Source organism: Habropoda laboriosa, unplaced genomic scaffold, assembly GCF_001263275.1.
Source record: "Habropoda laboriosa isolate 0110345459 unplaced genomic scaffold, ASM126327v1 scaffold68, whole genome shotgun sequence".
Lineage (NCBI taxonomy): Eukaryota > Metazoa > Arthropoda > Insecta > Hymenoptera > Apidae > Habropoda > Habropoda laboriosa.
In genome coordinates, this window is record NW_017100195.1 from 384,563 (window position 1) to 399,348 (window position 14,786).

The following is a 14,786-nucleotide window of genomic DNA, read 5'->3' on the forward strand; positions in this document are numbered from 1 at the left end:
TATACCTAATAAACTACATAATACAAGATATCTCAGTTCCCTCTAATCTCCACGAAACGTTCTTTTTCCAAACAGTGCCGACGCCAGGTGACGTGGAGGCGGTTCTCCTTGTGAACATCAAAGGGTGCGGCTATCCGCCGATCGTCGACTGCGAGAACTTCACCCGCGAATTGGGCTACGCGGGCGCGAAATTTCCCTGCCATTACAGCCGTGTGAACGGCAGCATAGTGATGGCGAACTATAACCGCGAGGCGCAGGTCACCACCATCATACACTTCTTCGCGGCGCCTTTCGTAGTGACTCTCGCGACCAGCGTCGCTCTGTGTGTGATGCATTGTGACTGCCGTTGCAGTCCACCGCCGCGACATTCGTCGCGAGGAATCAGAAGAGGCAGGGGCAACGATCTCAGGTAACGTGATAAACATTCAACGTCCTCGATAAAACCACCTACGGTGCGTGTGTCCCCTGTAGTCTCTCCAAGTTTGTCTTCATTCCGGTCAACGTTTCAACACACTCGAAAGTGTCGAAACGTCCGGTTGACCGGTCCCTTTCGACCCTCTACTGTCGAGGCGGAGTCTCGGAGACTCCGCTGATTCCACCATTTTTCTTTTCTTCCATTCTATTTAGAACTCAACGCTGTTATATTAAAATGAAATTAATACAACCAGTCGCTCTATTCTATAACGTCCATTAGGAAAATGTGTAATAAAGGTAAATTAGTAAGAAAAGTTGTCAGAAATGCTCTGTATTTATAAACTAACCGGAAGTTGAGGAGTTTCGTAGACTCCGTATCGGGCTTTAAGTCCCAAAAACGGTGTCTCGACGGTAGAGGGTTAAGAAGCTTTTTTCCACGGGTTCAGAGAGATTTCGAAATGTCGTCGGTAGATCGGCGAATCTTTGTTTTTCTTCTTTTTTTTTTTTGCGTTATTCATCGAGTCCGGTCTTACGAGGTACACGTTTACGTTCGTTGAATTTATCGACGATCAATGGAAACGTGAGATTTTTCTTTCCCCGGTGAGATACTATTCTATACTTGGAGGGAAGATTTTCTAGGGTTGTTACGAGGTTTCCGTGAGGTTGGACGCGGAAGTTGGGGTAGAAAGTTGGGAAGCGCTGATTAGGTTGATGGAATTGAGGTGATTGTTTAAGAGGAAGACGGAGATTGTCGAGTACTTTTGCTCCGGGGGAAAGTTCGATTTTTTTAAGGGAACGTACTTCGGCGATCGCCGGTGAAATACGTTTACCATTTGGAATTTAAGTGATTGGTACGTTGTGTAAGAGGTATTTCATCGATGTAGCTTTGTAGATAAATCTGGTTCGGGTGAATATGATCGTTCAGTCGAACGTCAAGATTGGTCAGCCTCTGTTTGCAGTGCTGTGCGTCGATAAAAGGGATTTATTTACAGAAACGAGCACAGTGTTTCACAGTGTAATTGTGCAGAGGATCACAGTATAACTTTCTGACTACACTTGTAACGAATCTGAAAATCGAGAAGGTTTTTCGTTGTGTATTTCAACTGATCACGAACTAACAAACATAAACAGATGTGACAGATTCGATTTCTCTGTTTCGTTCGGGTATTTAATTTCTAACGGTTGTCGGAAACGTGACGGGGATGCATTTGATTAAATCCTTCAATTGGCCGATAACAGGCGAGACGCTGTCAAACTGTTTCGCTTGGTTGAACGCGGAAAAAAGGATTCCATTTTTAAAGGGCATCGATTGGATCGCCGTTAGTGATTGAGTGCTTGATCTGGAATTTCGTCGACCTACTACTGGCTTCTCTGCGATGAGAATTCGTGATCGTACTGATGATGAAGCGAAAGTAAGGAGGAAAGGTAATAGGGGAAGTGTGTCTTCGTTAGAAGAAAATTCTTCCACCATTTCTTCGCGTAATTCCCTCTGACAACGAATGTAAAGAGTTTCGATTGCTTTTTGTTGCTCGAGCACCGAGACAGCTAGATCATTTGTACGGAAATCGTTATTTACTGCTACGTTTCGCTTAAGGTTACCAAGAATTTTATGTCAGTTAAACAATTTAGTCCAGTTACCATCAGAATTTTTTCATTTTTAATAATTCTGCGTTCAAGAAGTAAATATTAAAAATTTCGTTTAAAAGGATCGTTTATTTTTACTTTCATTTTACGATCATTCATTTTATATTTTTTCATAAATATAAATAAAAGATCATTTGTATGGAAATCATCTACTTCTACGTTTATTTTAAAGTTTCCAAGGATTTTAGGTGTAGGAATAATTTAAGGTTAGGAATAATTTAGTCCAGACATCTTCAGGAAATAAGTATAAAAAAATTCTTCTAACAGTATTTACGGAATACATTTTGCATAAATGTTATAAATAAAAATAGGACAGGTGTATTGTACATGTATAATTGTAGCGCTGTTTGAAAGATTCGAAGAAATGCGTATAAAAAAAGGAGAATCGCTGAGACGAACAGCTTCCTCAAACAGCATTTGAATTTCAGAAATACTCCGTTCAACTTCACGCGCACTCGCCGCGTACAGGCATAATTACATATTCAATAACAAAGATACGAGTCCGCTTTTCATTTTATCACTGGCGCACAGTGGCGTGTGTGTGTGCGCGCGCGTTATTATGCGGTATCGCAGAAAAAAGAGCACTCAAGCCTATGCCTTAAAGCTCGAGCCTACTCCATTACAGGCCACTGCGTCACCGAGGCCACTTTTGGTATCTTTCGACTTTTTGACGTGCTTTTTGATGCACCTCCGAAATTATACAGTCAGCGTAACCTTCACACGCGGGTAGCTACACGAGAAACAACATTTTTCTGCGATATACCTATGCCTTGGAGTCAAACTAGCTGGATTTTTGACGAAATTTAAGGCGAAGCGTAAATTGTAGCGGTTTAAAGATATCATTTCACGCATTGCTTAGGTAATGTAAATGTTACAAATACAGCTTCAGGCAAAGTATTGGTATATTAGTTTGGATTAGGTTCCCTTTTCAGTTATTGAACATTTATCGAATTTTCTTTTTTAAAATTGCCAAAACAAAAAAATTAAAATCGTGAAAATAGTACAAAAATAAAAAATTCTGCTTTGAACGAACGACGAGGTTACTGTGATTAAAGAGAACTCTGTGCTCACTAACCGGCAATGTATACTCTGCCTAAGCAAAGTATGAAAGCACATCTTATTTCATAGTTTGCCTAGAAAATATATGCATTGCCAGATTTTACACTTTTCTAGTAACATATACACCATCATATCGCTCTTTCTTTACTTTATTAGAGCCTTAGGGGCCTATTTACGTACCATAAGTAATATTTCTGTGATCACTACGTTCTTTATTTTTCTGCAAAATTATCAACATCAGACTTAGTTCAAAACCATCGCAGAACCGTAGGCAGACGAGCTTTCTGAAACCCTAAAACTTAGACAAAAAGGAAAACTAGAAACGAAGGAAGAGAACAGTGAAAAGTTTGGCACACTTTTTGATTTACGCTAAACTCGAGGGACACAAAGGCAAACCGTAGAAACGTACACAGAAATAGGCGAGCTCGTAAAAAAAGCGACAAGTCAGACGATTCGTTGTTGATGGGCAGAGCATAGTGCGACGAAATAGGTCGCGATTTCTGGTCTAAAGTCGAGCCATGCCCATTCTAAACGTCGCGACCGTTCGCCTTGCGTTCTCCACGCTCATCACGGACGCCGGCTTGTTATTTTTCTGTCGTGGTCCGTTTGTCATCTTTATAGTGCCTGGCTGGCACTGTATTCGTGCTGGTATTAGAAAGAACAGGCTGTGGATGCTGGCTACGAAAAACCACCGCTAACCTGGCCTGTGATATATCAGACTTGGATTAATCGACCAGACCATCGACATTCTTTTACCTCTTCCATCTCCTCCTTCTTCGTGTCTGCCAGATCCTTTGGCTTATGAACTTATCGCTTTACCGCTGCTGGATAATGTACCTTCGATGAATTTTTCATTTTTTTTCAACCGCACGTGTCGCTAACTGTAATTCACTTCGTTCAGGTTGCAGGGGAAATTTTATTAACAAGCATGGAAAGTTCAGAGTCGTGGAACTTTGTCAGGGTTTGTGTAGTAAGTAGTTTCAGTTTTGGATGTTGAGCTCTTCGTTTGTTCTTTTGGAATGTTGTTATTGTTGTTACGCGGGTAATGTTTTGTAATATATTATTGCGGGATCGGAGTATTCATACTCATCGAAAAGGATGGGCGTAGAGTCTTGGTTTGGGTTCAATTTCAAATTTTTCTTCAGTTCGTTATTTACAATATTTACGTAAAACTTAGGGTCCAAATTAGGATCCACTTAGGAAGTTAAGGATTCTCAAACTAGTTAGTGAATCCCTAAAAAATTCAAAGTTTCACGTTACTCTTAGATACACAGTCACTTGGAGAAGCTCAATTACAAAATATTCGAAAATTTCGCCTGGAAATTCGCCACCTCCAAATTTCCCCCTCAAAATAGTTAGCGAATCGCTAAAAAAATTCAAAATTCCACGTCACTCTTATATACCTATATCCTCGCTTAGAGAAGAGTGATTGCAAAATATCCCAAAATTTCGCCTGGAAATTCGCCACTTCGCAATTCTCGTTACCTTAGTCTTCGGGAGTCTAGAAAGGTGAGTCGTTCGAGTGCCTTTTCGTCCGTTACACGGGGCCGGTGGTCGAATGCAAAGAACCGCGAAGCTGAAAGCTTGCCGCGGGATGAACTTTTATTAGTTTGGACCGTTGTGGCGTTCCGTTAGGCAGATAGCTCGTTCCGTACGATATTTCGCTGGTCAAGTAATCAAGGTCTTTTGCGAGCCGCTTTCCAAACGAGCTGGCCGCGAACGTTTACGAACACGTTGCTGGCCGCTAGAAAAGAGGCGTAAAACACTCTGGAACTTTTAATTGGAATGCTGTTCCAAAAGGGTCGCGAAACGTTCCCTCGACACCCGCGATGGGTAAAAGAGCCGGAAATTCATTTCGACCACTGGAAACACCGTACCGTTCGACTTTGTCATCCGCAAAAATGCGGCCGGACACCGGGGCAACTTCAAAGTATGCCGAATTCCTCGGACGTGCGAGAACACCGCGTCTCCGTGTCGTTTTGAATAGTTTCGTTCATGGTGCTGGTTCATTTTTCAGTGGTTCGTTTCGTCCGTGATTGTTACGCGGTCCTAGATGAGTTTCTGATCCTCGGAGAAAGGCCGACTTAGTTTCTGCATAGTAATTTTACAGCAGAACAAAGAAAGACGTTAGCGATTGTATTAGATGATTGCAAAAGTTCGTGCCCGATTCGAAAATAAAACACAAGCGGTGTATCTTTCGATAGGAATGTAACATTACGCTAAAAGAAGCATCTGTGCCGAAGTCGGTAAGGTTCTCGCCACCTCTGAAAATCGGGCACGAACTTTTGCAATCGTCAAATACATTAAAAAATTGACGATTTTTAAGGTAGATTAGCAATCGTAAATTCTGTTTGAAGGGTTTCGCTCTGTAAAGTTTGACAAATTTGGCGGAACATCGATATATGTATATTCTGCGAAGGAAAAGTCTGCAATTGGTGTAGAATTCTTATGGTAACATTTGTTATCGATGCAAGTTTCTTAATTTCGAGAACTGCAATTTTTGAAGCTATATAAATTGAATATCCAGGGTTTGAAAAATTTCTTACAATTTCTGTATAACGTAGACTAGCATCCTTGTGTAACTTTCTAATAATTAATCCTAAAATTCTATACTCCGCGATGATTTTTACAAGTTATAATTATCAACTCTGAGAAATCGAATTTAACAAAGAAGAAAGAAAATAAGACGAAGTATATATAAAACGTCAATTAATAACGATAACATCGATCCGTTATACAAACAGTAACGTGCACAATAGAACAACAAAGTGCATACTAATTGCAAGTGGCTTAAAATCCTCTAATTATACCGCAAAGTATTCGTTGTAAAGGACACGTTGCACGTTGATATTGCAGCATTGCTACGTGTCTACTTGAAGATTAAAGTAGAATCAAGAGTGAAACAGACATAGTTACCAATTGTTCTAAACAAACTTGCCTGTTTCTGCAAGGTATGGAGTTTCGTTGTTCCGAAACTACGAGAAACACTCAGAGTAAAGATGTAATAACTCCATGATACAAAGGGAATACTATCTAGCAGACAGATGAAAAGTTGCCGCGAGTCTAACTTTATAACCGGATCCACTTCCTGAATTACTCTTCGGTGTTCTCTTTGTTTTCTGATTAACATTATCCGAGACAATAAAACCGCTTGTTCTGTTGAAAGTGCAATCGAACGTCGTATATAGAGATCGAAAATGCGACGAAATTGTCTCACAGTTATCGCTTCCACCGATAAACTTTCGCGAATTGCGACAATTTAATGTTAATTTTATCAGTGAAACGCTTTTCGAATAAACACGATGTATCATCGAGAGGAAATCGTTTTTCCAGTGTAGCGAGTTTATTTGCTGTGCGGAGCCAAGTCGTTTCGAACTAGTTCTTTCCAAGTCTTTTCATGTTTCCTTATTTTTTCGTTGCTGCAAGAATATCTGATGCATTTTGAGACAAATAGTTACGGTTGTGCGTGTCTTTGCATTGTGATTATCGACCTTTTCACTGCTGAAGGCGCCTATAGGCGCTTTGGAAATTTCTTCCCGCTGTGCCCTTGGCGCGCCTATAGGCGTTTTAGAAGTTTTCTCGCGCTGTGCTCTTGGCGCGACTATAGGCGGTTTAAAAATTTTCTCCTGTCGTGCTTTTGGCGCACTTTGGCACACTTTCACCTCAATTTTATCCGAAAGGGTTGGAAATTCAGTGATTACTTAATTTGCAGAGGGTCGTAACTTTATTCTTTTCAGAAACAGAATTCGTTAAATATTCGGTTTAATTTATATTTGAATGATAATCTAGAGGAAAGGAGAGAATTTCTTCTGCCACGCTTTTGGCACACTTTCACCTTAATTTTTGCCTTTTTGCACTTCCACCTTAACTTGATAAAAGAAACTTAAAAAGTACAAATCTTAAATTTCAATTGAAAAATTTTCAAAAAATTCGAAAACCCCAAAACGGAAAGTTTCGCGGCTGTGATTGAATACCTATAGTCTGTCACGCGTTACGTATCAAAATCTGTCCCAACGAAAGGGTTAAAAACTCATTGATTACTTATGTTAGTAAAATTGCAGAGAATCTTAATTCTTTTTTCCTTTCGAAAACAAAATTCGTTAAATATTCGGTTTAATTTACATTTGAACGGTAATCTAGAGAGAAAGAGGACAGTTGCAGACGTCGTGGTATCACAAACGCTATGGAAGCAGTTATCCGGCCCGCTGTTAGACATGATTGTAGTTTAATTACTTCTGGCGCAGACCAACTCGCAGATTTATTCGAGTCTGGGCCAACCGCTGGTACGGATCGCGCGTTGATCTTATTTTCCGCGGTAGAACGTCGAGAAATTGGATTGCTAGTCAGATTCCGATACGGTTGTAAATGTAACAGCTCTGAAAGATACCTACCGTTAACCGATTGATTCGATCAGTTGTGAATGCAACGGGGACGGTTTGTTCGAATGTTCGATCGCGGTTCGAAGGATTCTCTTTGGCAATTTTTAAAGGCCCGTTGCTTCTAGATTGAATTCGCGTGATTTTCGGACACAGTGGGTACACAAGGTACGTACCTATTGGCACGCTGTTTTATTTCATGTTGGTCGTTGCATATTTCGTCGTATATTCAAAATTCCGTTCTTATATGTACTATCAGATAGGATTTATTAATTTGTTGGAAGTATATCAATTTAACCCAGTGAGTTATGATTTTTTTTAGCGACTATGCTTGCAATCGTGGGAAATTTACTGTTTCCGAATTGTATTACAGATTAATTATAGAAAATTAGTTTTTGTCGCATCTCGAATAAAATTTGTTCCGCGAGTCTGACTTGTTGATAAGGCAAGGGGTTAAAGCTCGAATTTAACTAAAAATCGTTAATTATTTTACCGTTAGATAGCAGGTTGTGGACGAAAGTTAACTATAAATCAAGATCAAATTCCATTGATCACTTTTTAGTTGGAGATAAATTTACTTTGTCCAAAAATAAATTGTTAAATTATCTCCTTTTTTAAGGAATTTTATTTTTATAAATACTATCTCGTTCATTTCATCTTTAATAACCTAATATTTCTTTCGACATTTACGTACAGTTTAATTATATTTGAGCAGAATCAACAACAAAATAAAACTGTCACGAATGAAAAATACTTTATCGAGCATGTTTATATTTTTGTAAGCTCGAAGTGTCGAAGAAATAAGACTCATTGTCAGCATCAAAAATTAAAACAGTCAATGAACACATTTCTTCATAAAAATCGATCAGCTTACTCTAAAACTTACTCTGCAAACCGAAAAACACTTGCAAAATAAAAAAACCCATTTCTTCGAAATATTCAGCTCGAATCGACAAAACTGATTTCTCAAAAATCGAAAATAACCACCGAGCATTTTAAAACGTCACTTTTTTCTTTGATCACGTGAAGAATTGTGATTCTCGCGAACATCGAGATTCGTCGCGGTAAAACAAAAAGGAACGAATTATATGGGTTAACGAGTCCCTATTGAAATTTCCGCGACACCGTGTCTTTGTTTCCTCGCGCTGTCCGCCCGGGAAGAAAACATTTCCGCGATATTGCAACAGAGAGTTCGTTCGTTGTCGATCGGCCTGTAACGAAGGAGAGCTGTTGCCGGTGGAAACAATGCGAGACTCGAAATGCGGGTCACGGCTCCGTCCTTCTCGAGAGAACAGTTTCTTCCCCGCGAGTTCGTTTCCTCGCGCTTTAAAATTATCCGTCCAAGAGGGTGGATGTGTTCCGCGCGAGTTACATCAGCTGTCTCCACGCTCGACTTTCGCGCTGGTCCCAGAAAGATCTCAGGTCGGAACGTTCCGATGTGACAGTCACCGATTTTTTACGAAACTTTGGTATATGGTAGTTTTCAAAAAAAAATATTTGGTACGTATTTTTTTATGTCGAAAATCGGCCACAGTGAAGGGATGAAAATTGCCCTCGAAGTTGGAGGCAGCGAATGTATTTAGCCTAATATCTATGCATCTCGAAAACTATCGAAGTTAGAGGAATAGTGCGAATTGACGAATTTCGTATTTTCCAAGTAAAAGTATTGTTAAATAAAAAAATTACGAATAAATTTGAAAAATAAAAAAGTAATGAGTAATTTTGTATTTTCCAAGTGAAAATTTGAAAATAAGAAAATAACGAATAATTTTGTATTTTTCAAATTTATCTCTATCTCTAATCATTTTCGAGATATTAGACTAAATGTGTTCATTATCACCATCTTTGAGGGCCATTTTCACCCCTTCACTGTGAACGATCGCCACTAAAAAAAAGTACGTGTCAAATATTTTTTTGAAAGCTACGATACACCAAAGTTTCATCAAAATCGGTGATTATCACTTCGAGATCTTCCATTTTGAGAATCTTCCGCTCTCACGCATTCATTTCGCTATAATCAATTCGGATAATTGGCTTATTCTAAGTTAAACCGTAGTATTTAAATAAACAGAAGTATCGGATATATTCTGTGCAAATTAGATCAACATAATAGGAAATTGCGTTCGGAGAGCAAAGGTACGATTTCAAAAAGGGGATAAACTGGAGGACGCGTGTCGAGTAACAATGGCCGTCGAAACTGAAACGCATTCATCAAAGAAATGATTAAAACCGACCAATATGTCATAGTTTTGTAATTATTAAAAGCGCTTGACTGTTTAACCAAAGCAAAGATGAATCCACTTTACGTCGCCACTTGAAGTTTGACCTTATTTCCACGGAGATTAAAGTTTCATTTATCGAATGAAGGCACTTGCTTCTTGCGACCTTGTATGCAGTGGCTCGAGTGTAAGCGAAACTGTATTTTCATCTCTTTTGAGTTCACAGGCGAATATTTTATTTTTCACCTGAATTATTTACACCTACAGCTTAACGATGATAATTAATTGGATTGGTTCTTGTATCGATGCACACTCTATGAATATTCGATTTTATAATGGATACTGTGAAATTGATTCGATAATTCAGATTCTTCGAACTGCACGAACTTTCTTTATTGGAACTTTGGGAAGACATACAATTGTGCAATAAGTAAAAATCTATCGAATTACGAATAATTAGTTGAAAATTTTTTTAAATGATTGAGACTACTTTAGGGAGTGTTTTAAATTTTTCTAAATTTCCTCGAGGCGGTGAATTTATCATACAATAGAAATAAAATGTGAAATAATTTCTATTAAAATATTACAGTTAGCAATATTTATGAAAATCTATTTAATATTAGATATTAGAAGTAGCTAAAAATCATCGTTTCGTATAGCGCAGTGAAGATATTACTGTGCAATTAATAATTTTAATACTACGTTATTAATCTTCAATGGCACAATTAAATATACATTTAATCGTCATTATGATACTGTCTCTCCCGGTAATTTGCCAATAAATGCTTCATAAACGCTATCGTTATTATCTCTCTCTTGAAAAAAAAAAAAGGAGCAGAGACTTCTATCGTTCTTCATTATAGGACGAAACAGCTGTAAAAGTGCGCCGGTGAAGTGTATTGGACGTTGTCCAAGTAACCAACGAAAGCGCCGTCATTAGTATAATACACTAAGATATCAGACAAACAGGTTCCGGAACAGCGTATCAGCTCGAAGCGATTAATCTTCACCTAATATATCGATCCTCTGCAACGGTGCACAGACTAATTACCGTCGCTCCATTAGCTCATCGTTGCCTCTAAACTTCCGTTTTGTCGTTGTTACCAAGTTCCGAAATTTTTTCTATTAATCAAAACCGCAGACGCGTTATCATTTGGATAGGTGAGATAAGGTTGTCTCAATTTGTTTTGTGCTAATGGACGTAGAACGGATGAATTGTTAGTATATTCTTAAAATTTTGGCGTGTGAAGTTGGAAGTTTGATAAATAATCAATTTTTTAATTTTTCAATTTGAGTTTACGGAGGTTTTGAATTTTGTGAAACCGTGGTTGGAGTAGTTTCAAGAATTCGAGACTTTCGAGAATTCTAAGCTTCGATAGTTACAAATTATTGTATATTAAGGTTTTTCCAGGCTTTGAGTTTTGAGGATTTCCGAATTCGAGAATTTCGAAAATTAACAGAAATGAAAAATTCTGAATTCGTTGATTTTGAAATTTGAGGATTAGTGGAATTTTGAATTCTACGACTGGAGAGGTTTCAGGAATTCGAAAATTATCGAGATACCAGATTCTGTGGATAAAATGAAACTTTGATGTTTCAAAATTATTCTGGTATTTCAAAGTTCCCAAATATTTTAAAACATACTTCTGAATTATTATATCCGACAATTGACAGAAATGAAAAATTCTGAAATCATTGGAAAATTTAGATATTTCACGATCTCTAAGATCTATTGTTATTTCCGTCCTTTCAAAATTCGAAAATTCCTGAAATTCTGAATTTCGAAAATTCGCAAATTTTTCCATATAAGAATTGCTAATCAAACAAACGCGACACTTTTTAACAAACTCACTAACGTAACAGATGTCACAGGTAGGATTTAAAGGAGCAGAATCCCGGATTGTAACTTTTCAATCTGTTACAAGCCGCTTACTCTTGCAAATAACGTCTGTAAAGCTGCGTAACGGAAGTAATCCCTTCCGGTTGGGACATTGATGGGGACGCAGCTGTTGTAAGAACCTAATGACGTGGGATTTTTGTCGACGTTTATTCGTCGGCGCTGGGGTTATTGGCATTTTAAAATAACCTTTACATTACAAAATATCAGATAATTGAAGGAAGGTCTGAAGCATAAAATAATCATTACTGAATTATTCATTATGCAAATGGTATTTCGTAACTCAGATATTTTCTTTCGTATTTAACAGAAATTCTATTTTACATCGAATCGTTCGTTTATTCCGTAAATACGTTCTCGAAGGAATAATTAATAATTGGACGATAAGATGTTAGAACATGCGTTCAAAGTACCCGCTCTACATATGTAGTTAGATGGCGAGGCGATCGCGAGGTAGGGGCGCATAGCGTGTGCGTTGTTTCAGGTTCGTCTGGTATGCGAGCACGTGTGTGAAACGATGTTATCAAATGTTAAATCTACACTGTATATATATTCAAGTGCATTAAATAAACCTAATATTAAGTAAGTATTGTACGCCTTTATCCGCAGATTCAATAAATAACCCAACAGGTCATGGGCCCAAGATCGAATCAACGGTACATAAAGTGCAGTGAAATTAAGTGAGGTTAAGTGCGACCACGTGCGCGAAATAAAGAATTAGGCATGAATCCCACGGGCATGCAACAAATTGAGAAACTCGATAGTAACAATTATGAGTCGTGGAAGGTGTAAATAAAAAGCATTCTTCGTTTTAATGAACTATAGAACTATGTGGACGGTTTTATTGTGAAAACAGTGCAAAACGAGGAAGTATGGGTACTAAAAGACGAAAAAGTGTTGGATGTAATCATACTGAGCATAAATAACGTAATATTAAGTAAGTATTGCACGACTTTATTCACGGATCCAATAAATAACCTAACATAAGAAAACGATAAGATATAGATCGAAGGAAAGAAATCGTTCTCGTTTTGCATATAAACGAAGGTGATCCGCGCCAACTTCGCTAATTATTCGACATTGATGTATTCATGTCGTTCGTCTCGATGTTTTAGCATAATACATTCTGCACGATCGATCGATCAGCCAGGCGTGGTGCAACTGGATAAATTAAATTTCTTCTCGCTCTCTTTGACTTATCGTTCGATTCTCTCTCTCTGCTCGACCCTTCCCGACAAGAAAACATATTTTTCAAAATCTTTATTAAGACACCACACCGCGTGGTTCTGATTCTAAGGAAAACAGTACCTTCTGGAACACTGTAGCAAAACGAGCTTCTAGGTTACCTTCCTGTTTTCATAGAATCTTCTCGGATGTTTTTCCGTTGAATTCATGCGATGATACTTCTTGACAAGAAACGAAAATAGAGAAATTTTGGTATCGGCGGAGTCCTTTTTTTCTTTTAGAGTGTAATTTTTGGAAATTATTTGAAAAAGGGAAAATTTGGGGAGTGATATTAATTGGTTTAATATAGAAAACAGGGTTTCTTTCACCATTAAAAAAATTGAGAGTATTTCTATTATAGAAATAATTTAAAAAAGAGAGAAAATTTCTTGGTATAATGTAAGATTTAATAGCAAGAAAATTGTAAAGGGTCAATGAGAAATGTGATTACGATGAAATCTGAAATACGAAATCTTGCAACTGTCTCGAAGTATAAACTTGTTCAGACATTTCTGTTTTGACATTGTTCGAATGGGAAACCGGTAACTTCGTTCAGAACAAACAGTTCTAACCAGTTATGTACGATTGGAAGAAACACAAAGTTTATCCTTGTTCGTTTTCTCCACGGGACCAGTGGAAACGCGTTGGAAACCGTGCTCGCAACCTGAAATATTTACAATATTCGTTCCCGGGTTTTGTTATTTTCGCTCGCGTGTGCGGTCATAACGGAAACGAGAGATTCCATCAATAACACACGGCCATCGTTGGATTCGACGACGGGTATGTACACGGTATAACTGAGAAGGAAATCCACGTTTTTTTTAACGCTGAATTCGTGTTTACAAACATTGTTAATAGAAATAGTATGATTAAGGTTTATGTAAATTGGCATATTTGATCTGTGAATCGATATAGGTGTTTCTTTTCGATGTCAAGTAATAGTTTGACTATAAAATCGACAGTCGTGGTAAGGCAGGTGACATTCACGTTGAGAGCTTCCTCTGTGACACAAGTCTCAGGTAATCATCGATTTTGGTGAAATTTTGTTGTGTGGTAGATCTCAGAAAAATATTTGACACGTGTTTTTTTAAATTTGCAATTGTTCATATTGGAGGGGTGAATATCGTTCTCAAAGTTGGGGTGTAGTAAATTTATTTAATTTGATATCTCGAAAATTATCAGAGATAGATAGATGTTGTTAATTGTCGAAATTTGTATTTTCGAACGACGAATGTGACTGCGTAAACAGATTTGAAAAACATTCATTTGTTTAAACAATATACTAAAAATTTCAACTTTTTTGGTCATTTTTGTGATAAAATATTGACCGATTTTCACGTACATTTGTGTATATAAGTTACACACTCAAACACAAAATACGGATAAATCAGAATTTCGTAATTTTTTGTAATGTTTGTAATCATCTAATGTTAGATCAGGTATTGGAATTAATTCCTTCGTTTTCGAGTCCAAGTGAGCGTTATATTAGTGTCCTGAGAACGATACCTAACTTTCGAATTTTTTTTTAAACAAAATACGTGACTCAATCAAAAATTTTTCACAAGGGCTTCGTTACATTACCCTCGAAGAATATAAAAATATTTTTTCATTCAATCTCCTTAAGTTAGTATTTGCAAATTTCACTAAAATGGCGATTTTCATTTTGGGTCTCTCCCGTTCGTATATTTTTTTAAAGAGAATAATTGACTCGATCGAAAATTTTTCATAAGGGCTCCGTTATATTACCTTTTAAGAATATAAAGGAATTTTTTCATTCAATTTCCTCGAGTTAGCGTATGTAAATTTCATTAAAACGGCGATTTACATTTCGAGTCTCTCCCTCGTAAGAAGAGCCGATTTTTCCGGATTGTTTGCATCTCGGTGCTTCAGGGTTTAACCCTTTCGCGACTAGCGCCGGTTATATCCGGCATCCACTAAATGCTTCACACTGGC

The 14,786-nt window shown here is 37.7% G+C and overlaps 1 protein-coding gene across 1 annotated transcript in view; it reads left to right on the forward strand.

Moving 5' to 3' along the window:
- The window catches only part of LOC108570328, a 69,938-nt gene that overhangs the window by 2,745 nt on the left and 52,407 nt on the right, over positions 1-14,786 (forward strand). Inside the window, exon 2 of the mRNA XM_017932168.1 lies at positions 76-409. Coding sequence (XP_017787657.1) covers positions 76-409 — 334 coding nt within the window. The remainder of the gene's footprint in view (positions 1-75; positions 410-14,786) is intronic.